The following is a 24,659-nucleotide window of genomic DNA, read 5'->3' on the forward strand; positions in this document are numbered from 1 at the left end:
TTTCTTGTCTGACTGCCTCGCATGCTGCTTTTTCTTTCCTTTTCTTTTGTTTCTTCATCGTTTCTGTGTGCGTGTGTCGTTTGGATGCTGTGGGGTGTGGGTCGTACCACCTCGCAACAGGTGGAGGGGTGTTTGCTCCTGCAGAACTCTATGGCTTTCTGGGAGTGGGATAAGGCGCCACCCCTGCCTATTAAACCACCTAAAAAGTCCTTCTCAGCCTGCTGTCTGGTATGTGGAGGCCTGTCGTTATATGACCGACTTAAAACATTCCTGACATGCCCTTAACAAACTCCTCCCTGACGGACAAATTCCTTGAAGCCCTTCCCCTCAGACACATAGTGACCTTTGAACTCTGCTGCACTCAAATCTGCTCCTGGATTTTCCCACACGCTCTTATAAACCAGAGTTTCAGTAGTGAGTGCTTAGCGAATCACTCAACAATCACAAACTCCACAGGACCCCACAAAAAAAGAAAAATCCTCTGCTTTATAATCACCCCCCTGTTGTACCCCAAGTTATCTTGTTTGTCCTGTATAGAAAATGTTTTAATACAAAGCAAAAACTTTCAAACATTTCAACAGTTACTTGTGTGAGTGTGTTTGAACCTTTGTAAATGTGTTTGGTCTCTTCAATATCGGTGTCCTGATCTCTTCGTATAGAAGTACATGCAGGAGGCCCGTAACCTGGGGAAGAACCTGAGACAACCCAAATTATCGGACCTCTCCCCTGCAGTCATCGCTCAGACCAACTGGAAGTTTGTGGAGGGTTTACTGAAAGAATGCAAGATGAAGGTTAGGATGAGTTTAATATGCATATATGAAGGTATTTGTGTACATTTTAACTGGGGATCCCACAGTTATGGAAAACTTAGAATTTTTATATCAGTCTGTCATCAAACAATTTTAAAGGTGTTTGTATTGATCAATACTATATATATGTACATGCATATTTCCTAGTTTAGATTACCTTTGTTGTCATTAAATGCTCACTTAAAGGATTAGTTCATTTCAGAATTAAAATTTCCTGATAATTTACTCATCCCCATGTCATCCAAGATCATGTCGTTCTTTCTTCAGTCTTCAATTGAGGTTTTTAAGGAAAACATTCCAGGATTTTTCTCAATATAATGGACTTCAATGGTTTGAAGGTCCAAATTGCAGTTTCATTGCAGCTTCAAAGAGCTCTACACAATCCCAGATGAGGAATAAGGGTCTTATCTACCGAAACGATTGGTCGTTTTCTAAAAAAAATGAAAATGATATACTTTTTAACCACAAATGCTCGTCTTGCACTGCTCTGTGATGCACATTACGTAATCATGTCGGAAAGGTCACTTGTGACGTAGGCGGAAGTACCGTGATAGGGCAAAAAACTTCAAAATCGTCCGACATTACTGTTGTACCTTTTTTTTTTTTTTTTTTTTTTTTTTTTGTAAAGGCTGTTTGACTTAGTCTTTACATGTTTGCTTTGTAAACACTTGCTTGGTACTTCTGCCTGTGTCACACGTGACCTTTCCAACATGATTACGTAATGCATGGCGCATCGCAGAGCTAGTGCAAGATGAGCATTTGTGGTTAAAAAGTATAAATATTAATTTTTTTTGAAAATGACAGATTGTTTCGCAAGATAAGACCCTTATTCCTCGTCTGGGATCGTGTAGAGCTCTTTGAAGCTGCATTGAAACTGCAATTTGGACCATCGAACCATTGGTAACCGGTGAAGTCCTGAAAATCCTGAAATGTTCTCCTCAAAAACCCTAATTTCTTTTCGACTGAAGAAAGAAAGACATAAACATCTTGGATGACATGGGGGTGAGTAAATTATCAGGAAATTTGAATTCGGAAGTGAACTAATCCTTTAAAGTTAATCTTTAAAAATGGTAATGATTTAATACACCGATAAACATAATGTTTAGCAAATCTCAATGAATATCCATTTTCCTATTGTGCATTATAATGCAACGATTCCTGAATTTATTTGTAGCATTTAAAACAACTGATTTTTTTTTAAATTCATATATTTTATTTTTTATTTATATAACATAATATAGAATTTATCAGCCATTGGTTGGTTACTGGCCATGACATCAAAATAATGCAGCTTATAATAGAGCTTACATATCAACAAGAATTGTAATGTTGGTGCATTCCTAATGGAAATATCAGGGACCTTTTAAAATTATAATTCTATTACTATTACTTCCTTTTTTGAATTTTAAAAGTAATTGTTATTAATAAAAAATAAAGGTTACACTTTATTATAAGGTGTCATTGTTACAGAGTAATTCTACATTTAAGTAATGAATAGGGTTAGGATTAGGGTTAGTTTCATGTAATTATGCATAATTTACCGTTATTACTACAGTACATACATGTAACAGTTACACTAAAATAAAGTGTTACCAATATAAATATAAAAGTATTGTTTAAATAATCATTTCACTGCTCTAAAATATTTCGATGACTAGATATTGTACATAGTCATTGGTCTGTCTGTTAGGAGTTTTGCTGGAGACAGTTAAGTAAACTATTAAGTATAATTGCTTGCATTTATTAATTCAAATGCTTGATACTTAACATGCAAATGGAAATCTGCCCCAATAATCTCTGTGTAATGATTTTTAATATCCTTATTCAGTAATCATGAACCACTGGACAGGTCTTGTAAAAGTCATAGAAATGCATTGGTGAAATGAAATTCATTATACAACAATAATTATTAGTCTGACCCGCTTGTCTGCTGCTTTAAAGTCTTTAGACTAAATCAAGATTGAAATGTCTGGTATGATGTTTTGGTAATGATGTTTTTCAATGGATGTTCAGACCAAGCGAATGTTGGTGGAGAAAATGGGCAGAGAGGCTGTTGAACTGGGACATGGAGAGGCAAACATCACCGGTCTGGAGGAGAACACGCTTATAGCCAGTCTGTGTGACCTGCTGGAGAGAATATGGAGCCATGGCCTACAGGTCAAACAGGTGAGACACAAACAAATGGAAATAAATTTCACATTATAACAAGTGCAGCCTAATGCTCAGAAATATTTGTGTGCTGTCATCCTGGTTCACAGGGAAAGTCTGCGCTGTGGTCTCATTTATTGCACTACCAGGCAAGAGAAGAGAAAAACGAAATGCTGTCAGAGTCTCCAGGTACAAAAAAAAAAAAAAAAAACTTTCCTCATAAATGCGTATGAGATTGTAAGACCAGAAACAACTCTACTGAAGTCACTCTGCAAAATATAGAATGACTTTTAGGGGTGTCAATTTCTGTAGGGCCGCATTTAGATTCGTCTTGCACAACATAGTGTAAATATACTTGTACGTAAAACACTGTATGCGTTTTTTTTTTTTTTTTTTTTTTTTTTTTTAAGACCCCAAGCTTTTGTTTTGCCGCCTTCTGGGGAAGTTCAACACTTAGCTAAACATGTTTACAAGCTAATTAGCTTTAAACTTTAGCTAAGTTTAAATTGCTCAGTAATTCTCCTAGAAAACCTGAAAGGGACATGTATATTTGTGAATTTTAGACGTTAACAACTGCTAGTGCTTGCAAAACGTACTTGTTAGGTTTTAAATTGCTTTTTTGACATTAAGCTTGCGTAGCTAGAAGTCTTCAGGCATAACACTTCTACATGCTAAGTATGCTAACAGGCTAAAAGCTCTGCACGAAGGGATTTATAGTCTCAATGGAACAGAAGTAGTGACAGATCTTCTGTATTGTGACGCACATTCAAGTGAAGCTGATTATCTAAAATAAAAAAAATGTAGGACGGGATCTTGGTTCAATTCATTGTTGATTGCATGGTGGATCTGAATGCAATTTTGCAGTCAATTGTAAGAAAGAGATGGGTTTATGCAGATGCAATGATTGGAGAAGTCTGTCACTGGATGTCTAAGTCAGTCGTTTCACTGAAAGATCGAGTGCTGATATTTTGGTTAAAAATGTCAAGGTCAAACAATTTGCTTGGATGAATCATTTACAAGAAGGTCAATAACTTGCATTTAGAAAATAGGTGAATTTCTATTTCATTCCAACTTTAAAATCTGCTTAAGAGTGCTAAAACTGTTTCTTACTCCACAGTGTCTAATGCTCAGGAAAGACGAAAGCCAGAGTCCAGTGTTGGTCTTCCTGCATTACGTGTCTCAGTCATACAGGATATGAGGTGTGTGCTTATCGCCTGAGGACAATTGTCGTATACAGTAATGCGTATTAAATTGGTTTGGTTGTCTAATAATTCAGCTGGGTAATTTTTAAGTGACGTGATTTTTTTTTTTTTTTTTTTTTGATTGATTTTACGCCCACAATGTTCCGTTGCTTGTGGCCATTTCAACTCACATACAATCAATTACAGTATTGCTTTTGTTTTTCTCTTTCTCTGTCATCCTTTCTCTCTTTCAACTCAGACACATCCAGAACATGGGAGAGATTAAGACCGATGTAGGTCGAGCACGTGCCTGGATCCGTCTGTCTCTGGAGAAAAAACTACTTTCCCAGCATCTCAAACAGCTGCTGTCTAACCAGGCCTTAACCAAGTACGTACGATACTTAACACACATCCAAACTCCCATCTACACTACATTTTTCAAATTTTAGAAGAAGATCCACCAACATTTTTGTCACTTTTTGTCAAAATTCTTTAGCATGTTTTTAGAGATTTTAAAAACCTGATATAGTTTACCATAAACTTTTCTCGCCATGAAAATAGCCACAGAAGCTGGCATACCGTTAAAAAACAAACTACGCTCACACACACCTGCAGGCTTTGAGATACCCACATATACACCAGAAAACACACTCATCACAAGAACTTCTGAGTGACGCACACAAGTACTCGCATGCTGACCCGTTTCAAGTAACTGCACCTGTTATTAAGCATGAGATGTTCCCACAGGAAGCTGTACAAGCGGTACGCCTTCTTGCGCTGCGAAGAGGAAAAAGAACAGTTTCTCTTTCATCTCCTGAGCCTAAATGCAGTGGACTACTTCTGCTTTACCAGCGTCTTCACCACCATAAGTATGTCCTAGAGAAAGACGTACGCGCACACACACGCGCACACGTCCAAACCAGGACTGTAACTACCATAGTCAATCAATGTGGATCATATTTGATGCAAACTCTCATATAAAACAGCATCCATCATGTCAGGAACTTGACATTGATTTGATGCTGCATTACAGTTTGATTGATGGACCAATCATGAAAAATTTATATTTATGTTTTGCCATTGTCAACAGGATGACGCATGGCAACTTGGAATATATTTTCAAATTAATTTTTCTGTCTTTTTGTATAATGTTGTGTTTAGTTGCAACCTGATTTATGTTCTTTTTGTATCCTCAGTGATTCCATACCGGGCTGTTATCATCCCTATCAAGAAGCTTAGTAACGCCATGACGACGTCCAACCCTTGGCTGTGTGTGTCCGGCGAACTGGGCGACTCCGGCATCCTGCAAATCACAAAGAATGTTCTGGAAATGACGTTTGACGTGAGTGCTGTGATGTCACGCTCCAGCTGTTCTGCTCTGAAACTGATACAGCAGTTTATTTTGAGTGTGTTTCACAGTTTGTTTTCCTGTGGGACTGAAACAATCATCCATCCTCTCATCTGCAGAATTGAGTGTGCTTGCAGGTCTTTCGAACATCTGCTACATTGAAACTGTTTATGGAAATGACTAAACAAAAGTTTAGCTGAGCAAAATATCTAAGAAATAAACAAAATTGAAAGTTAACAGGGTGAATCTCTTAATAACAAGCGTCTCATTTCATATTTAAAAAGAGAAATTATATGTAGTATTTTATATGTAGCATAATTATATGTAGCATACCTTTTTTGTAGTATTTTTAGTAATATTTTTGTTTCTCTTAACATAAATCATCCAAACCTTTTACTCTTTATTCTTTTCAATGAAAAAAAAAATACAAAATTTGTTCTTTTGCTTTGGCCTTTGAAAATGTTTTTTTCACCAAAAGATTTTCTTGATGGTCCAGATTTTCTTTTTTTTCCCCCAAACTGAGATGGTGATTCATGTGTTAGTGATCAAAACCCTTCTATATATGCATGAATCTATACATTTGAGGAAGGTGTTATTCTTACATCCCACCTCATACAACCAATCACTGCCATTTGTCTTGCTGTCAATCATCCATCATGTTCTAACTCATTCTGTGTCCTCTCGCAGTCTGCCTTTAGGCCTCACACGCACATCTCCATCGCCTTCAAGGTTAGGTCCACATCCCTCCATTTTATTCCTCCCTCTCTCTTCATTCATCCATCTCTCCATTTTTCTTCTCCACTTAGAGAGATCGCCTCTTTTTCTCCTTTGGGTTCCTCTCCACCTTAAAATGTTCCCAAAATTTGTACAACAGCTGTTTTCAATTGTCGTGCACATATGGGGGAAAAAATCTAGATTAACATGGAAAAAAATCTAAAATAAAAATAATAGTTCACCCAAAAATGAAAATTATCATTTACTTACCCTGGAGTTGTTCCAAACCTGTATGAATTTTGTTCTTCTGCTGAACACAAAAGAAGATATTTTGAAGAATATGGGTAACCAAACAGTTGATGGGCCCCATTGACTTGCATATTATGGAGGAAAAAAAAAAAAAAAAAAAAACTATGGAAATCAATGGGGGGGAAGGCAACTGTTTGGTTACCCATATTCTTCAAAATATCTTCTTTTGTGCTCATACAGGTTTGGAGCAACTTGAGGGCGAGTAAATGACTGAATTTTCATTTTTGGGTGAACTATCCCCTTAAACAAGACTACAAAATTAGACTAACAGTTAACAACTGTATAAACCGTAAAAAATGTTTTTATTATTATTTATTACTTGTACACAGGATCCAAAATGAACTGTTAGACACACTTGGTGTGTGGATTCAGAAAATGCCATATTTATAATACAAAGTGACACTTTTTTTTTTTTTTTTTTTTTAAGCCACAAAACTGTAATAACCCTAACCTCAATGTATATCATTATTTTTTTCCTCATATTTTTGTTTTGATGGCTCAGGCCAGTAACTTTTATTTACTCACCAAAGCCAGTTTTTTTCTCTCATTTGAAGCTTTCAGAGTGTTCATTTTGGACCCTGCTTGTACACTTACATTTAGTTAATTCCCTAAATATTTTTTTAGAGCCATAGATTGTGTAAAATATTTACTGTGGTCTAAACCAGCAATAGTACATTGTACACTTTCACTATCTTGATGTCCTTCCGCTGCTTACTTTCAAAATGCAGCACACACCCTCAAACAGGTCAGTTATTCTCAGACAGCTGCTTAATGCCTCTGACATCTTTCCCATTATCTGTTTTGTATATGTGTATAACAGCGTCAGAACCTCGGGAAGTTGACAACAGTGCAGCTGGGTCATGATAATTCTGGCTTGCTTGCCAAGTGGCTGGTGGATTGTGTCATGGTCCGCAATGAGATCACTGGCCACACATACAAGTACGGCCTACTCTGTTCTCTTAGCATTCCCTCCGTCTTGTTCCTTTTATGGCTTTCTTGTTATTCACTTGTTATCCTTTCCAGGTTCCCGTGCGGCAGGTGGCTGGGAAAGGGTGTGGATGATGGAAGTCTTGAGCGAGTTCTGATTGGTGAATTTGTAGTTCCGTGCAACGATGATGATGGAGGCCGAGGGACTAAGACTCCGCCCCTTCAGCGATCGCCTTCCCAGATCCGACGAATTAGCATCACGTCACTTACAGGACGTGGAAACAGTAAGTTTAGCTTGTATTTCAAAGGTGCTCTCGGTAATGTTTGATTTGTCATAGTCTTGGACTTACACTGACACCTATTGGTTTGAATGTAGCATCACATAAATGAAAATGCTTTCAGTGACAAATGACATTGAAGAAATGCTCTTAACACTTTCCCCACCAGTGTTTTTTAAATTGCCAACCACCGCCAGAATTTTTGATAATTTTCACAAAACTTTCATGACCCCCAAAATATTTTATTGTATGAATATCTGAACATGCAAGAACAGCCTCTGCTTTATATATATATATATATATATTAGCTTCATACATTCTTTTTTTTTTTATCAACACTTGAATGTGGGTAAGTTTAGTTTTTAAAAAAAAAAAAAACATTTTGAACAAAAAGCTGAGAAAATCGCATTTTGTTTTTCGAAGACTACAATGTACATAAGGAATGCTTTTATCACTTGTTACTGTTCCTTTTTTGCCTGTGTTTCGATCTGGAGATTCTCTGCTCTTTCAGAAGATGCATAACAGCGCCCCCCCCCCCCCCCCCCCCTACCGTGTAACAGCAAAAAAACAGAAAGCCAGAAAATTCCGTCAGTGGTGGGGAAAGAGTTAATAGTCAGCCATAATTTATTAATTTATTAATGAAAGTGTCAAATCATGGGGATTAGGGAAATTAAGTGATTGGTATTTGATGGGTCATGTGATCTCAAAATGGCCGCCTCCATGAAGCGGCACCTCTCCTTGTAAAATAAATAATCTTTTATTAGTCTACTGATATGACTGTCTTCATCTAATTTGAATGCACATGATTCTTAACTATTTTTAAAATGATAATTCATATGAAGTACTATTGTTGTATTTAAGTGTTAAACCTTTTTGATTATCTTGTTAAATGCAATCCTTCTTTTTTCAGAACCAACAACTGTTCAGATACAGGAATCCATCGGTGAAGCAGTCAACAATATTATAAAGCATTTCCACAAACCAGAGAAAGAGGTATGACATGTCCACTTAAGAATATTGTCAGTTTATGTTTGCCTTGTCACCTGTTTTTTTTTTTATTATTTTTTTTTTTTTTATATAACCTAAACTGTGACTGTCTGCTTTCAGAGGGGCAGTCTTACAGTTCTTCTGTGTGGTGAGGGTGGTCTGGTCTGGGCATTGGAGCAGTTCTTCCATCATGGATTCCGTTCCGCTCGAATCTTTCAGAAAAATGTCTTTGTGTGGGATTTCTATGGTAAAGCTTATTAAGTTTCCCTGTGAGAGTATATAGTTAATAACTTATTCTAAGATTTTTTAGCTCTATACCAAAGATATTCACTCAAACAGAATAAAAGTTAATTTTTGTCCCAAAAGTACTCCAAAATGGAGCCATTTAAGCATTTTTTTTTTATGTGATAGCAAATATTTTTATTATTATTATTGTTTGCTTAAATATATAATAATGTAGATATTTCATAATTCATTGCCTACATCAACATACACATTTTTAGGTTTATAATGAATGTGTTGCTGTGTCTGTGTGTTGTACAGAGAGAATAGTAGCATTTATGGAGAATGCAGATCAGATTGGAGACCTCCAAGAAATACCAGAGCCTCTTGGTCCGAATTGTGAATCTTTCTGTCGATACGTCAACGCCATTAACAATATGCCACGCAACATTGGCAAGGATGGCAAGTTCCAGCTGCTAGTTTGCCTCGGGGCAAGGTAAGGACACACACATGTTCTTTGTTGCATTTGTTGTAAATAAAGCATCTGAAAATCAGAGCAAAATGTACTTAAGTTGTCTGCATGTGTATCCCTCTCACAGAGACCGATTATTGCCGCAGTGGCTCCCTCTGCTGGCCGAATGCCCCGTCATCACACGCATGTATGAGGAGAATGCATTACTTCGAGACAAACTCACCGTCAGCTCTCTCGTCGGTGTCCTGGAAACACTCAATGACTTCCCCATCACGCTGGAGACCTCCTTTACGAAAAGCGTTGAGCTGTAACTCCTCATGCTGAGGTCAAATTCAGACTGCTCCCCCTCTCTGCTGCCACCCTCAGGGCCAAAGCGGCTCTACAAATTACTCTGCCTTGCGCATTTGCTGACCAGGGAAAGACTGAGGACTTATCGAAGCTTCTCTCAACATGACTGTCTCCTCCACCCCCAAAGAAATGAACTCTGAACTTCAGAAGTGTGTTTTGTAGCAGTATTTGGAGTTGTGCCCTTTCTAACTGAAAGACTTACTTTTTCTCTGTGGATTTTGCTTTCAAACCTGTGATCATTTTCACACACATCTGTCTGCGAGCGACAGAGTCGTATACGCTAGCGTTTCAGCCTCAGATCATGTGCCGTCTCTCTAGAAAGCACTGTAGGAAGCATGTTTTTTGCAAAGTATGTCAAGATACTGTGCATTTGAGAACCGTTGAACTGCTGAGGAGCCTTAGTTCTGACAGATTATATGTCTGATACACTCAATAACCGGCATTTGACAGGCAAACTTGAGAAATTCAGACATCAAGTGTTTATAATGACTTGAATTTTATCACTAAATCAATGTTAAACTGATGCTATCCATGTGCTGATTGGCTGTCTGTTTGTAAGAAAGATTCTTGACATTGGATAGTCCAAATTTGAGGGTGTCAGTTTGAAACATTTCTCTTGGTTAAAAGCCTATCAAATGAATTTTCAGAGAAAAAGGACATTCCAACATGATGTGAATCGCTGTATGTTACAAGATGTGTGATAGTATTGTGTGTGTGTGTGTGTGTGGCTGGTTTATCAGATGAACACTTTGGGAAGATGTTTATTTTGCCAATGAGTATTAACTTCATTCTTAGATACTTCAGTATCATGTTTTAAATTTTTGTTTAAGAAAGAAACACTGGAAATCAAGACTGGAAAGCAATAACAAGCCTCTTTCAGACTCTTTGTTTGCCATTAACCTTAAAGTCGCAGTTAAAATCTCTCAAATCTTAAATATTACAGTTACTTATGGGGTGCTTTAAAGGGATAGTTCACCCAAAAATAAAAATCCTGTCATTTACTCACCCTCAAGTTGTTCCAAACCTGTATAAATTTCTTTGTTCTGTTGAACACAAAGGAAGATATTTTGAAGAATGTGGGAAACTGAACAGTTCTGGGGCACCATTGACTTCAATAGTATTTTTTTTTTTTCCTACTATGGAAGTAAATGGTGCCCCACAGCGGCCTGGTTACAAACTTTCTTCAAAATATCTTCCTTTGTGTTCAGCAGAACAAAGAAATTTATACAGGTTTGGAACAACTTGAAAGTGAGTAAATGATTAATTTCAATTTTCATTTTTGGGTGAACTATCCCTTTAAATTATAAAGTGTAAACCCTTGTATTTATCACTAATTGAAGGTCTAAATGCAGCATATTACTTTGTAAATCCATGTTTGATTACTGCATTACTTGCACGTTGCTTAGAAATTAAGAAGTATTGTCCTTAAATAACCAGTTATGTTTATATTCTTATGCATCAGTTTTAATCCGGAATCCATGCTGAGAGAAATCAAGTAAACACATTTGTTACAAGATGAAATGCAACTTTGAATCACTTAATGTTACTTTAGGTTTAGTTTTTTAAGACTCTCAGCAATTAATCTAAGTGATCTGTAGTACATCAACCTGTGTATTTTATTTCTTTTTATAACGACTCGGATCATTTGTATGTATTTATTTTCAAACAGAACTTTTGTGACACTGTCTGATTTTGGATTAACTCAATCTTGAGGTGATTTATGCAGTAAGCTGACACTGTATCATTTATTTATTTTAGTAAATCTACTTTATGATGTGTTCAGACTTTGTATAGAATGGAACGTCCATCTTGTGTAAAAGTCGACTTTGTTTTGGGCCCCAAAAGTTGCTGAAATCACAAAGAATCCTCTGTCTGGAGGCATGAGGAAACTGCAGGAACTGTCCCTTTGTTTGCAGTGCTGATGCATGCGACGTTTTAGATCTTGGAGAAGTACTGTTGCTGTAAATTAATTTGTTCCTCTTCTAAATCCTTTCGGTTTCATTCCATACTGGTTAATGTTTTGTTTCCCTCCCTTCCCCGTACGAAAAGCTTCTAAACATCAATCATATTATGAAATGCTCCCTTTGTAAAATGAGTAGGTTCCACCGTCATGTTTATATTTGTGAAGCAGCTCATTAAAATTGCTCCTTAAGTCCATACTTGTGTCCACTCTGAACTTTGAATGGTGTGTGGAGACAAGATATTTAGACATGCATGGTGTTTCAGGTCCCAGAGGACATTCCTAATGCGACATTATTTTTAGTTTAGGGACATGCTGATGGCATCTGTGAAACAAATGTTCAGCACTTGGCTCATAGGAATCAAATAAGTGTTTTTATAAGAAAACTGAGATTTTGCAGTTAAGGGAGAGCAGGGAGTGTTGCAACCTGACAGTTTAACCCAGGGGTGTCCAATTCTGTTCCTGGAGGGCCACTGTCCTGCAGAGTTCAGCTCAAACACCAATTAAACGCACCTGAACCAGCTATTCAAGGTCTTACTAGGCATACTAGAATCTTCCAGGCAGGTGTGTTGAGGCAAGTTGAAGCTAAACTCTGCAGGACAGTGGCCCTCAAGGACCGAGTTTGGACACCCCTGGTGGTTTAACTGTAATTAATGTTAAATGACAGACATGGTATTGCTGCTCATTTAATTAGCCATTTTGAATTAAAATGTTCCCTATTGGTTAACAATTTTGACTGTTTTTACACATAATTGACAGTTTAACTACACAAGTAATTTGTAGCAAGCAAATAAAGGAATATTACGTTAAAGTTTGAGAAATAAAAAAACAAAACACAAAATGTACTTCTTCCAGTCTCCTGTTTGAGGGAATTAACGTTTTTTTTGGTCCCAAACCATCAAAATTTTGGTTTAATGTCGTTTAGTTCCTTCAGTCTATTTAATTTACTCTGCAGCGGGCATAAAAAACGGCTACCTCGAACTATTTTCATGATAAAGTGTCGAAGACGAAGCTGCCGACATGTGCTCATGGCTGACGGACACGGAGCGAGAAGGATGTGCTGCGTTCGTTCCGACATCTGCTGTCCTCGTAGTAGTAGAGCGTAACTCCGCCCACCGGGATCGCAGCGCACTGGCTGCTGCCCTGGCAACCGGACCCGCCCACGTTTCCCGCGTAATTTTCTTGTCCTTATATGGGCAATAGAATGCAGACGCAGTCAAACGTCAGCAGCGTATGCAAATAAGGTTGATTGAAGAAATTCAGAAAATGGTGGATGGACATCGGCGCATGCGTAAACATTTTACTATACTCAGACAGAAAGTGAGACAGTAACGAGTGGCGCATTGTTAAATGTGTAACGCCTATAACTCTTGGATTTCGCTGTGTGATTTGACTTTAACCGCTCCAAGTCGAGGTAAGAATAAAAGGCTTTTTCGTAAAAGTTATTTAACAGTTTATATGTGTGCAGAAGATGTCATAATTCGTCTTTCGTAAGGCCCCCTTAAGAAGTTGTGTGACAGTGCGATGCCCGGGTGAAAGCTGTCGCATTCGTCAGAAATGTAACAGTGAAGCCTGCTGAAAATGTTTTACGTTTTTGCTTTAGTATAAAAGCGTAAGATAAGTTTAGTGTTTACATGAGGAGGCTGCTGCCCGTACAGCGCATCACATTTTAGGGCGCTCGCATCCTTGCTGATGATCGCTGTTAAGTGCTTGATAACACAATTGATTCATTTGAAGCCGGAGTTCATTTTTATTTTACTAGTCAGAACAGACATAAACAAAAATGCGTTACAGATGAGTGTTTTGACAGAAACGGCCAATCTTGCATTTTAAAATGAACAATTTGCATTCGTCTGGTTGAAAGCCTATATAAAACTATAGTAGTAAACATGGGCTCTCAAATATGTGTATTTTTGGTGTTGTATGCATACATTTAAAACAAGTTTTGCTGTTGCTACTCGCTTTGAACTTGCGCTACTGAACTATCCGTCTGACTGCGTGTGGTCTTGCTCCGCTGTTGGTGGGTGTGCTTCAAAACAAACCCGCATTTTCACAAGCTCATCAACAACGTTTCCAAACTTCTGCTTTACTAACTCAAGGAGTTCAGCGTTAATGTAACGATTAGAGCTTTGCTACTGTTAAAGATTAATTTCATGTGAGATGGAGGCGGTGTCACTGACGCATTTAAACGTGGATGTTATAAAATCGATATTTTATTTTAGCATTCAGACTGACTGTTTAAAAGTGTCTTAAGTTGTCCTATTACGCAAACACACATGCAAATGCGTGTTTTGTTAGCTCTCAATGCTCTTCAGCGAAGTTGTCGCACGGACAGCATGTGTTTACAGTCTCGAGCGCGAAGCATGGAGTCGCACGAGCCACTGACGCAGAGTCGCGCGGAAAACAAAGAGCAGCGGACGAGCAGTTCGACTAAATTCAATAATGTTTCTTCTTTGAGCACCACTGGCATCAAAGAAAGCGCGCGAATTAGTTGCTCGTACAGAGAATGAGTCGTTTAACAGTGAAACTGCGGTGAAAACATGCTGAATGTGTGTGTTTAAAGATGCCGTGTGGCGTGCCATGCTTCCGCGCGAGCTAGTGGGCGGTGAATACGGCGGGACACACGCACCATTTCACTGCAGTGTGCGAGCGACTGTACATTTAAACACCGCGAAACATGGATAATGTCCGTTCGGTGTTATCTGGATAACTTTAGATGACACATTTAGGTAGGTTAATGGCACTTTTGATCGTGGTTTACGCAACGGCATCGCATTACTTTCTTGCCCCCATTTTCTACCCCTCCTCTCCACTCAAACGCGTTGCCATGTTTGAATTGCGTCAGAGGCAGAATATAGCGCCCTTTTAACTCGCACTCTGTACAGTGCTCAGGATAAATGATAGAAATTGCTCTCTCTCTCTCTAATATATCATTTATTTAAAAAAAATTAAAATTCAAAGGTTTGGACAGATGCTTCCTCTGTAATGACCCAGTTATAATGTAAACTGGATGCCTCGCGAAGGCACCGCTGCTGTCACCGATCTGTCGATGCGCGAGGCCACCGGTGTCCGGCTCCATCAGCACCCAGGTTATATAAGATGGAGCACTCGGTCCATTGAGCTCTTATCCCACTGACGCGATAATGACTGATGATAACCCATATTTCATCTCTCTCTCTCTCTCTCTCTCTCTCTCTCTCTCTCTCTCTCTCTCTCTCTCTCTCTCATGAACACATATGTATATGTATGTACAGGAATTATGAAGATATTATGATGAAAACAAGACAACAATAAGCAGTCAAATATTTTCATATTAATTTGTAATTTTAACCATTATTTCCATGACTTGACCAATTTTATATATTAAATTTTATTCAAAAATATTTCCATATTTAATATAAAGTTATATAATATATAGATACATTTACAAAGTATGTTTGTTATAATTATTAGTATTATTATTATAGCAGCCATTATTCCAGTCTTCACTGTCACATGATCTTTGAGAAATATGCTGATTTATTGAAACATTTCTTATTATCAATGTTGAAAACAGTTGTGTTGCTCAATATTTTAGTGGAAACCGTGATACACTACTATTCAAAAGTTTGGGATACGTTAGATAAAAAAGAAAAGAAAAAAAAAAACTTTTATTCAGCAAGGATGCATTAAAATGATCAAAAGTTACAGTATAATATAATGTGACGACAAATTCTATTCCAATTAAATGCTGCTCTTTTGAACTTCAATTATAAAACTTGAATTTATGATCAACAAAGAATCCTGAAAAAAGTATCACAATTTCCACAAAAATATTAAGCAGCAAAAACTGTTGTCAGCATGGATAATAATGAGGACCTATAACAGTAACTATGGTAGTTACTATGGTGCAGCCAATCAAATTCTAGCTGTGTTTAAATGTTTGTGTAAAAAATTGTGAATCAGCAGAAGTTTTTTCTTGCATCACAGATGTTTGGCTTTCATAAGCCGAAGATGTACCGCAGCCTTGATGGATGTTGCATCTGCAGGGCAAAATCCTCCAGCTCTCGTTTCACTGACAGCAAACGCTATGAGAGAGACTTTCAGAGCTGCTTTGGGTGAGTTGAGTATATCTCTATTATGTGCTGGTAGTTCATTTGTATTAACATGATATCTTCCTGGTGAAATTAGAGTACAGGATTTGTATATTGTGTCTCTGTCAAGCAATATGTTATAAGGAATAATGTTGTTGTTAGTAACGTGAGAATTTCAATGATTTCCATATGCATGCTGCAATAACAATGATATACAATGGGATACTTCTACAGTTTAGGAGAGACTCGCTCTGGTGAAATCTGCAACGCTTGTGTCCTGCTGGTAAAACGATGGAAGAAGCTTCCCGTTGGTTCCAAGAAGAACTGGAATCATGTAAGCTCTGCCAAATTCAACCAGGCTGTGCACATGCACACTCACACAGCCTCTTGTTTGTCACACTGAAGTCTTTTCAATTCAATTTTCAATACATATCGTTCCAAAGCCGCTTTTCACAGAATCCCCCCCTCAGTGACCAACCAACTGCAGCTGCAGTGGCAACTCCCTATGATAAAGTAGATGAGGAGGAAACCTTAGAGAAGAACTGAGAATTATTTAAGGAATCCCACATCCTTAGGAAGATACATATTTAAACAATTTTATACATGCTGCTCAAATGTTTATTTGAACAGATTTAATAGTATTAATAATAATTAGCTACGTTGTATCAAAATATTCACTAATTTGTTATTTAATTCAGTAAGATTCTAATGATTACAAATGAAGTCTAATACAGTTAATATGAAAAATGAAAAATAAGATAATGTAATTATGTTTGGTCCACTGATGAAACTGTTGTAGTTGATCTTATAATAAATAGACTTCTGTTTATATGATACATACATAACACAATATAAATTTTTTTAACCACTATAACAAATTGACAATAATTAAATAAAATGGTTATGAATCTGGGGCCGTATTCACAAAACATTTTAAGGTTAAAAGTAGCTCCTAACTTGCCGATTTAGGAGAAACTCTTAATAATAATGGGCTCAAAAAAAAAAAATTAGGACTCCTAAATTTTTGCTCAGAGTATTTCACAAAGCATTTTAGCGCTAAAACTAGCTCCTAAATCTGTGAAGCGTTGGTCGTCAAGAGGACTTCTAAGTCACTAAGACCAAATCACAAATAATCCTAATGGCCGTTGCTGCCAATCTGCTTCAGCAATTCACCCAAAGACACTGTACACCATTGAGGCAATAGCGATAGAGATTTGCTGCTGAACCTTTTTTTTCATAAATGCAATACATATTTTGATTTATAGATTTGAATCTACCATAAAACGGCAAAAATAAAAATGTAATAAATAATGTCCGATTACCTGTGGCAGTTGTTTTCACTAGTTCACACAACGATCGAATAGAATTTAAAAAAAACAAAAAAAAAAAAAAAAAAAAAAAACCGTATTTGGCGTACTGCCCAAGAGGATCGAGGGCTCCAAGCTTGGAATTTAGCCCAAATCCAGAGTTCTCCCCATATCCCCAGCCGAGAGTGAGTAACAGGGTAGTGGAGGGATGCAGAAAACAGGAAACTCTAGGTGAGTCGTCTCTCGTCTGTGTATATACACAGTATACGTCCACTTGAGCTGATTAGATAGACCGTTTGAATGTGCTCCTCCCAAACTTTGTTTATAAAACAATTTGTTACTTGAATTCTGCATTCTCTCGAGATGCAGACTTGTAAGAGGCTGAAAATTAGCTGAACATATACTAGATTAATGACACTTAGCCTACATTTTAAAACCTTTATTTGAATGGCAACATTTTTATTTTAAAATCTTTGAATATGGCAACATTTCTATGATTATATCGCTGACAGACTCCTCCCCCATCATCCAATCACTGTGTGCATAGTCCATAGCAATGAGGTCAACCCCGCCCTTACTCTTCGCTTAAGACTTCTCTATTCCTTAGTAAAAGATTGTCTCAGCAGCTTTGTGAATAGGTTAAGAGAAAACTTAGTGGCAAGATAAATGTTTTGTGAATATGGCCCGTGAGCTATAATAAAATGCCTAAAATACAATTTATTGTACATTGATTAAAATGTATTTGTAGCTAATATAATATGAAAATACATGTATTAAATAACTATAAATCTGACAGTCACGAAATGGTCTGGCTGTATTGAAGCGCACCACTCAGGAGATACACAAAGTCTTTTAATTGTAGACTCAAACTAGGGAACACATAGGAGATAACTTGGAGAAAACTGAACACAAGCACATTACCTCAAAATAACGCAAGACAAGGAACAGACAGAAACTAAGGGCTTATATACAAAGGAAAACAGGAGTAAACAAGGCTAATTAACAAGACACCTGAACTGATACTCAAATCAATCTGTAACTATGACAACTAAGGAGTGGCGGGAAAAACTGAACAAAGGACATGACAAAATGAACAAACAGTCCAAACATGTGATTTTACCTCCCCCTCCCGGAAGGCGTGTCCTCGTGCCTAATAAGAGTCCAACCAGAGAGGGGGCAGGCACCCTGAAGTCTTGGAGGTGACGGGCAAGTGAGCAGGGCGGTGCTGGTAGGTTAGAGAGCCTCCAGGGTGGCTCCGGGAGCTCGGGAGACCAGGTTGGAGCTGGAAGCGCGGGAGGCCAGGGTGGAGCCGGCAGTTCAAGGGACCATGATGGTGCAGCCTCCGTGGCCTTGGCCCGGACCCCAGGCTCGGCCACTATGGGGCTGGAGCAGACTCTGGAGGGGGCTCAGGGGCTGGAGCCATCACTGGACACTGGTCAGGGGCTGGAGCAGACACTGGAGCATATTCAGGGGCTGGAGCAGACTCGGGCTGGAGCAGTCACTGGAGCGGACTCGGGGGCTGGAGCCATATCTGGGATCCAAGACATCCCCTCATATTCCACCAAAATTCAGAAAAATGGCGGCCATCTTGGGACGAGGCTTTGGGAAGGGTGGCCATCTTGGGACAAGGCTCCAGCCCCATAGTGGCCATCTTGGGACGAGGCTCTGGGAAGGGCGGCCAGCTTGGGATAAGGTTTTGGGAAGGGCGGCCATCTTGGGACAAGGCTCTGGGAAGGGCGGCCATCTTGAGCACTGGACTGAGGACTTGGATGGTCTTAGGTCCTACAGATGGAGGAAGGGAGGCGGACTTCAGCGCTGCAACTTTGGCCCCCAGGTCAGCGCTGTTGGAAACCCACTTCTGTACATGGGGAAACACAGGAGGGCAGGAATGGAAGGAACCATTGGAGCGGTATGTGGAGGGCACCGGCGTGTGGTGAGCTGGCGAGGCAAAGTATGTTTCTGATGGGGTTGGATGAGGAAAACACTCTTCTTTAACTTCTACTTCAAAATTTGAACCATTTAAATAAAGAACTCAAGAGAAATAACAAGCAGGTTTGCTATAACAAATAGTATCCTCATCCAGTCCCATCTGAAAACACACATTGAGGGAGGTTATCAGGCCAGTTCACCTGATGGGAAAGCTCAAGAAACTCCACTTACCTCTCCAAAGGCCGACCATTCTGCCGCAGGCTCCACAGGCGGTCCTCAGCCAGGATCATTGTTTTAAAGTCCAGTCTTCGGTTTCTGTTGGGGTCTTGCGTTCTGTCATAGAAAGGTGTGGCTATAGTGATACACAAAAATAGTCTCTTAATTGAAGACTCAAACTAGGAAAAACATAGGTGATAACTTGGACCTTACCTCAAAACATCAACACAAGAAAAGAAACAAGCAGAAACTAAGGGCTTATATACAAAGGACAACAGAGGAGTTAGCGAGGCTAATTAATAAGACACACCTGAACTGAAACTCAAATCAGTCTGTAACTATGACAACTAAGGAGTGGCGGGAAAAACTGAACAAAGGAGGACATGTGACAAAATGAACAAACAGAGAGTTCAAACGTGACATTAATATAATATAATATAATATAATATAATACCTAAAACACAAATTAATATAAATGCATTTATTTTGTTTATAAATACTATAATATAAATATTATGACAATAAATGATTGAAATTATAAAACATTATTAAATAAATAGTTATAAACCTGTCCTATATTATATTATATTATATTATATTATATTATATTATATTATATAAATGCATTTATTGTTTTGGTTATAAATACTATAATATAAATATTATGACAAATTATTGAATTGATAAAACATGATTAAATAAATAATTATGAACCTGTCTTATAATATAATATAATGCCTAAATCACAAATTAATATAAATATATTTATTCTTTTGTTGCTAACTAATATAATTATATGAAAAATAAATAAATTTAGTCACTGTCTAAAGATTGTTATTGTTATCAATTGTTATCAGGTGGTTGATGCAAGAGGGGGACCCAGTCTGAAAACTACAGTGAAGTCAAAGAAAGTCAAATCCCTGTCCAGACGGATCAGACCGAACCAGATCAGCAGAGTTCAGAAGGAGCTGAAGAGACACAGTGAGTACTGAATCACATATTTCAGTAGAAATAACAAAACAAAACAAACAAACAAAAAAACCCACATGAAATGGTTCTTGGCATGGTCCTGATAAATAATCTTTCACATGTTCTTGACATGTTCCTTATAAAAAAAAAATGACTTTGTTAACAGATTCAGACGCTCACAGCACCACTTCCAGCACCAGTCCCGCCCAGTCACCCAGCTACAGTAACCAGTCAGATGAAGGTTCTGACGCTGAGTTGACTCCTGGTTCCGCCCGTTCTCCAGTCTTTTCCTTCTTGGACCTGACATATTGGAAAAGGTATTTATTGTGCTGAATCAGTCTGATTTACAAGTTTGAACTTTCAATGTTCATCAGAACGAATACTTTTAAATGACATGAGCTCATTTTCAAATCTCTCTAGGCAGCGAGTATGTTGTGGCATCATCTATAAAGGTCGCTTTGGGGAGGTTCTGATTGACCCACATCTCTACAAGCCCTGCTGTCAGAAAAAACAGGAGCAAGAGCACGAAGAAGAAGAAGAAGAGGAGGAAGAGGAAGAGGAGAACGGAGACCTTGAAAAAGAGGAGGTGCAGAGCAGTCAAGAAATTCTCTCGTCTATTCAACCGCACTCCTCTCCCCAAATAAAAATGGAGCAGGAAGTGGATGAGGAGTGGTGATGCCACATTCCCAGGGTACTGAATTGGCATTCTTAGAAAGCCTTCGAGAGTCAGAGGCGTAGTGTTGCCCCTCGGACACTCTCAAAGAAGTTCTCTCGGATTGCCTTCGATTCAAGAGCAGCTGGATCCTTGTTCGTCTTTTCCTGTTTCTTTCCTCCTTGTTGAGAATGCGTCTCTTTCATTTCCTTTGCAGTTGAATCAACTTTTATTTATCAAACTGAACTGGCATCCTTGTATTTTAGAGCCTGGTACCACGCTATTCCAGTTCACCCATTCTTCTTCTTCTTTTTTTTGTTGACCAGGAAAAATGAGTTTCCTTTTTTTGCTATCCCACTCAAACACAGAATGCTGGATCTACATATATCATGCATAGAAATGCAGAGAACAGACTTGGACAGTGACCACAGTCATACGCTGTCACTTTTGTACCCTTGAGCACCATAATGCCCTTCCTCTGGGGTGACTGTCTCTGCACTTGGTGTACAGTATTTAGTATACAGCAAGCAGCATCTGCTTAATTCTAGCTCAGTGAAGATGATATTCCACCATTCCAACTGGGATATAGCCATTATTTAGGGAAGCCTTTGATCTTTTGATCTTTGCCTTTTATATATTTATTTTAGTGCTGTCAAATGATTAATTGTGATTAATTGCATCCAAAATAAGTTTGTGTTTACATAATATACATGTGTGTATATATATATATATATATATATATGTAAATATTTCTTAAATATATGCATGTATGTGTGTGTATTTATATAAACATAATAAATATACACAGTACACACACGTATATTATGTAAACACAAACTTTTATTTTGGATGCGATTAATTGTTTGACAGCACTAATTTATATAATTCTGTCTTTGTCTTTATTGTTAAGGCCTGCTCTGTTTTTTTTCCTCTTGGTTTGTATTTAAAGGGACAGGTCACCTAAAAATGTAAAAAAAAAAAAAAAAAAAAAGAAGGAAAAAAATGTCATTATTCTGTCATTCACCCTCATTTTGTTTCATACGGAGTCCCGGCCTAAAGGGACATGGTGCTGGAAAAAAATATGAGATGGAAGGAAAAAATATAAACGTTTTGCGTTCCCCTGAAAAACTTTACAAGAACGCAAAAGCATTCACATATAATTTTTCCTCCCATCTCATTTTTTTTTTCCATCTCCATGTACCTCTAGGGGCTCTGTAGTTTCATTCTCCTTTAAATTTCTTTCCTTTTTTGCTTGACGCAAAAAGTGATTTTTTTTTTTTTGAAGAACATCTGGTTGCTTTATTCTATATAATGGAAGTGAGTGGGGACTGGGACTGTCAAGCTCCAAAATGACAAAAAGCACCATAAAAGTATCTTAAAAATCAATATGTGTGCTGTATTCCAAGTCTTTTGAAGCCATATGTTAGCAATAAATGTAGTCCATATGACTTTGACAGACATAAAACTTTATTTTGTCATTTTGGAGATTGATGGTGCCAGTCCCCATTCACTTTCATTATATGGGAAAAAAATGTAGGATATTCTTCAAAAAAAAATCAAATTTTTTTGTGTTTAATATAAGAAAAATGAAGTAGAATGATGTGAAGGTGATTAAATGATGGCAGTTTTTCTTTTGTTTTAGGGTGAACTGTGACTTTTAAACCCTGATTTCAGTTCAAGTTGTCTGTATTCAGCCACTAAAGGGCAACAAATTTAACTCATAGTGTTTTACTGCAAACATTTCCCCAGATAGCATTTCTATGGTGCTGAAGCAGACTGGGTACGGCCAACCAAAAATGATGCCTGGTTATCAACACTCTTGTATTCAGTGTACTAATGTAAATATCCAAAAGTGTAGATTTAAGGTTTTTGGTAAAGATCAGTGTCGAGCATGAACGCTAAGGAAACTATTGTCTTTATGAAAATCTGCATGAATTTTGCATGGCTTTCTATGAAGATTTTTATTTGATTTTGATTTGCAATCATGTTGCAACATTAATCATTTGGGCAAATTTTGAGACAGTCCCAATATATATTTTTGTAGATAAATGAAAGAAAAGAACAAAAATGAAATTAGATTTTGACAAACAACTGTCAGTGTTGTTTAATTATGACAAGGATTTAATTGTCTTCAGATATTTTTTAGAATTGGATATTTTCAATATTGCCTCATTCAAAGCCAAAAAGCCCAACATTTTTGCTATTTATTCTGTCATCTTATATACATGTGTTCATATACCTCCTTTCTCTCTCCCTCTCTTCCTTTTGTAAATAGTGTTCTTGCAATGACAGATTTTATTATTTTTTTTCTCTCTTTTTTTAGTGTCATGAAATATTTGAGCACATGGTCTAAACGTTTTGTTTATTTTTTGTTTGATATGTTTTTTTTGTGCTTTTGCCTTTTTCTCCAGGGAAAACTTTCAAAATACTGAAATGCTAATCAATGTCAGCTTGTACATTTTCATTAATAATTACTCGTGTAATAAGCTTTCATATATAAGGAGTATTCATACTATATATCCTAAGTTTTCCCTTATATGTTCCAATAGGTCTGTCCTGTCAGTTTTTTATGATTTTATTGTTTATGATGGCCTTGGCTGTCTTGGATTGTACAAATTACGTTGACGCACACATAATTCTGTTGAATTCCAGAGGGCGGCGCTAGAGAGTTCATTTGTTTCACACAAAACACTCAATTGCACATTAATTGTAATTCTCTCTCTCTGGGGAATTTATTTAATATCAGCTCAGTTTTGAAATGGGTATTTTGATGGTGGCAGCTTGTGGCTTTAGTGTGAAATTTAGTCGAATATCACGAAATGACATGAACAATGACTGTATTTGTGGTAACATCTGTTCAGCTGAAGCACTTGGGGTTTTCTATCGTGTCATCTCTATGTCGGCATTATTTGTAAATATAAGATGTGTAAGACTGAACAACGGTTATTATGAATACTCTTTTGTCTTATTTATTTCATATTTATTTGTTTTGTTTTCTTTTTAAGTCTCATCAGATTTTGTCGTAGGACTGACCTGTCTGTCCTAACACTGCAATATGGACTGGAAATGCTTTTACACAGATGGTAGGCTGAGATTCACTAAACGTAATGGAGAACTTCAGGACTGGACAGCTGTAAAAACAATTTTTTTTTTTTTATGTGTTTATGCTAAGTACAACAATTTTATTTTATTATTATTTTTATACTTTTGTTTGAGGGTGTCTAATGCCCACATACCTTTCCTTAGACTAGTCCTTTAGTTGTAGTGCTACAGGCATGTATGGTAGCTATGCACTTTGTATTCATATTATTAGAGATATATGAAGCAGGTTTTGTATTTTTTTACATATTGTACTTTTTACTTCCTCAATAAATGTAACTTGTGATGGTTACACTTGTTATGTGCATTGGTGTATACATGTATGCATTTGGCAGATGCTTTAAAAGCAACTTTTACACTGCATTCAAGATAAACATTTTACTAATTCATGCATTCCCTGGGAATTGAACCCATGACCTTGGCATTGTTAGTGTCATGCTACTGTTTAAAATACAATAACTTATAGTTAGATCAAACAAATAAATAATATTAAATAAGCTAGATAGGGTTATAGATAGACAAGGGCTGGTGTTTCTGTAAGTCAAACAATAGAGCATGGCAACACTATAAGGTTGTGGGTTAATTTCCCAGGGAATACATGAACTGATGAAACACACTACTAAGAGGAAATTAATATTTTCATTAAGCTATCAAATGTGTACTATAATAATAATAATAATAATAAATAAATAAAACACAATAAACAGATAA

At 37.4% G+C, this 24,659-nt stretch overlaps 2 protein-coding genes across 5 annotated transcripts in view; both read left to right on the forward strand.

The window, feature by feature from the left end:
• Positions 1 to 11,900, forward strand: part of dennd5b (DENN/MADD domain containing 5B) — a 46,073-nt gene extending 34,173 nt beyond the window's left edge. For 2 of the 4 annotated variants that reach the window (XM_051889944.1, XM_051889942.1), the window contains 14 exons: positions 660 to 791; positions 2,823 to 2,975; positions 3,068 to 3,146; positions 4,075 to 4,156; positions 4,398 to 4,526; positions 4,886 to 5,007; positions 5,335 to 5,480; positions 6,174 to 6,215; positions 7,330 to 7,448; positions 7,533 to 7,720; positions 8,625 to 8,707; positions 8,822 to 8,948; positions 9,245 to 9,419; positions 9,523 to 11,900. In XM_051889944.1, coding sequence (XP_051745904.1) covers positions 660 to 791; positions 2,823 to 2,975; positions 3,068 to 3,146; positions 4,075 to 4,156; positions 4,398 to 4,526; positions 4,886 to 5,007; positions 5,335 to 5,480; positions 6,174 to 6,215; positions 7,330 to 7,448; positions 7,533 to 7,720; positions 8,625 to 8,707; positions 8,822 to 8,948; positions 9,245 to 9,419; positions 9,523 to 9,706 — 1,761 coding nt within the window. In that variant the 3' untranslated portion in view covers positions 9,707 to 11,900. The remainder of the gene's footprint in view (positions 1 to 659; positions 792 to 2,822; positions 2,976 to 3,067; positions 3,147 to 4,074; positions 4,157 to 4,397; positions 4,527 to 4,885; positions 5,008 to 5,334; positions 5,481 to 6,173; positions 6,216 to 7,329; positions 7,449 to 7,532; positions 7,721 to 8,624; positions 8,708 to 8,821; positions 8,949 to 9,244; positions 9,420 to 9,522) is intronic. The other 2 variants (XM_051889946.1, XM_051889943.1) reach the window with 1 other exon arrangement.
• A 1,048-nt stretch (positions 11,901 to 12,948) lies between these two features.
• Positions 12,949 to 24,240, forward strand: sinhcaf (SIN3-HDAC complex associated factor). Its single transcript, XM_051889947.1, has 6 exons — positions 12,949 to 13,117; positions 15,673 to 15,800; positions 16,011 to 16,110; positions 20,086 to 20,209; positions 20,364 to 20,514; positions 20,618 to 24,240. Exons 2-6 carry the CDS (start codon positions 15,673 to 15,675, stop codon positions 20,871 to 20,873), a joined length of 759 nt encoding a protein of 252 aa, XP_051745907.1. The 5' UTR covers positions 12,949 to 13,117; the 3' UTR covers positions 20,874 to 24,240.
• Positions 24,241 to 24,659: the final 419 nt, after the last annotated feature.

The sequence above is a fragment of the Ctenopharyngodon idella genome, chromosome 4 (genome assembly GCF_019924925.1).
Source record: "Ctenopharyngodon idella isolate HZGC_01 chromosome 4, HZGC01, whole genome shotgun sequence".
In the NCBI taxonomy this organism is placed as follows: Eukaryota; Metazoa; Chordata; class Actinopteri; order Cypriniformes; family Xenocyprididae; genus Ctenopharyngodon; species Ctenopharyngodon idella.

Bases quoted from the DNA above. Each gene is read 5' to 3' on its own strand.
- sinhcaf (XM_051889947.1), top strand. From the start codon at position 15,673: ATGTTTGGCTTTCATAAGCCGAAGATGTACCGCAGCCTTGATGGATGT. The intron at 20,210-20,363 runs GTGAGTACTGAA...CTTTGTTAACAG, and splicing joins GAAGGAGCTGAAGAGACACA to ATTCAGACGCTCACAGCACC. The intron at 20,515-20,617 runs GTATTTATTGTG...AAATCTCTCTAG, and splicing joins GACCTGACATATTGGAAAAG to GCAGCGAGTATGTTGTGGCA.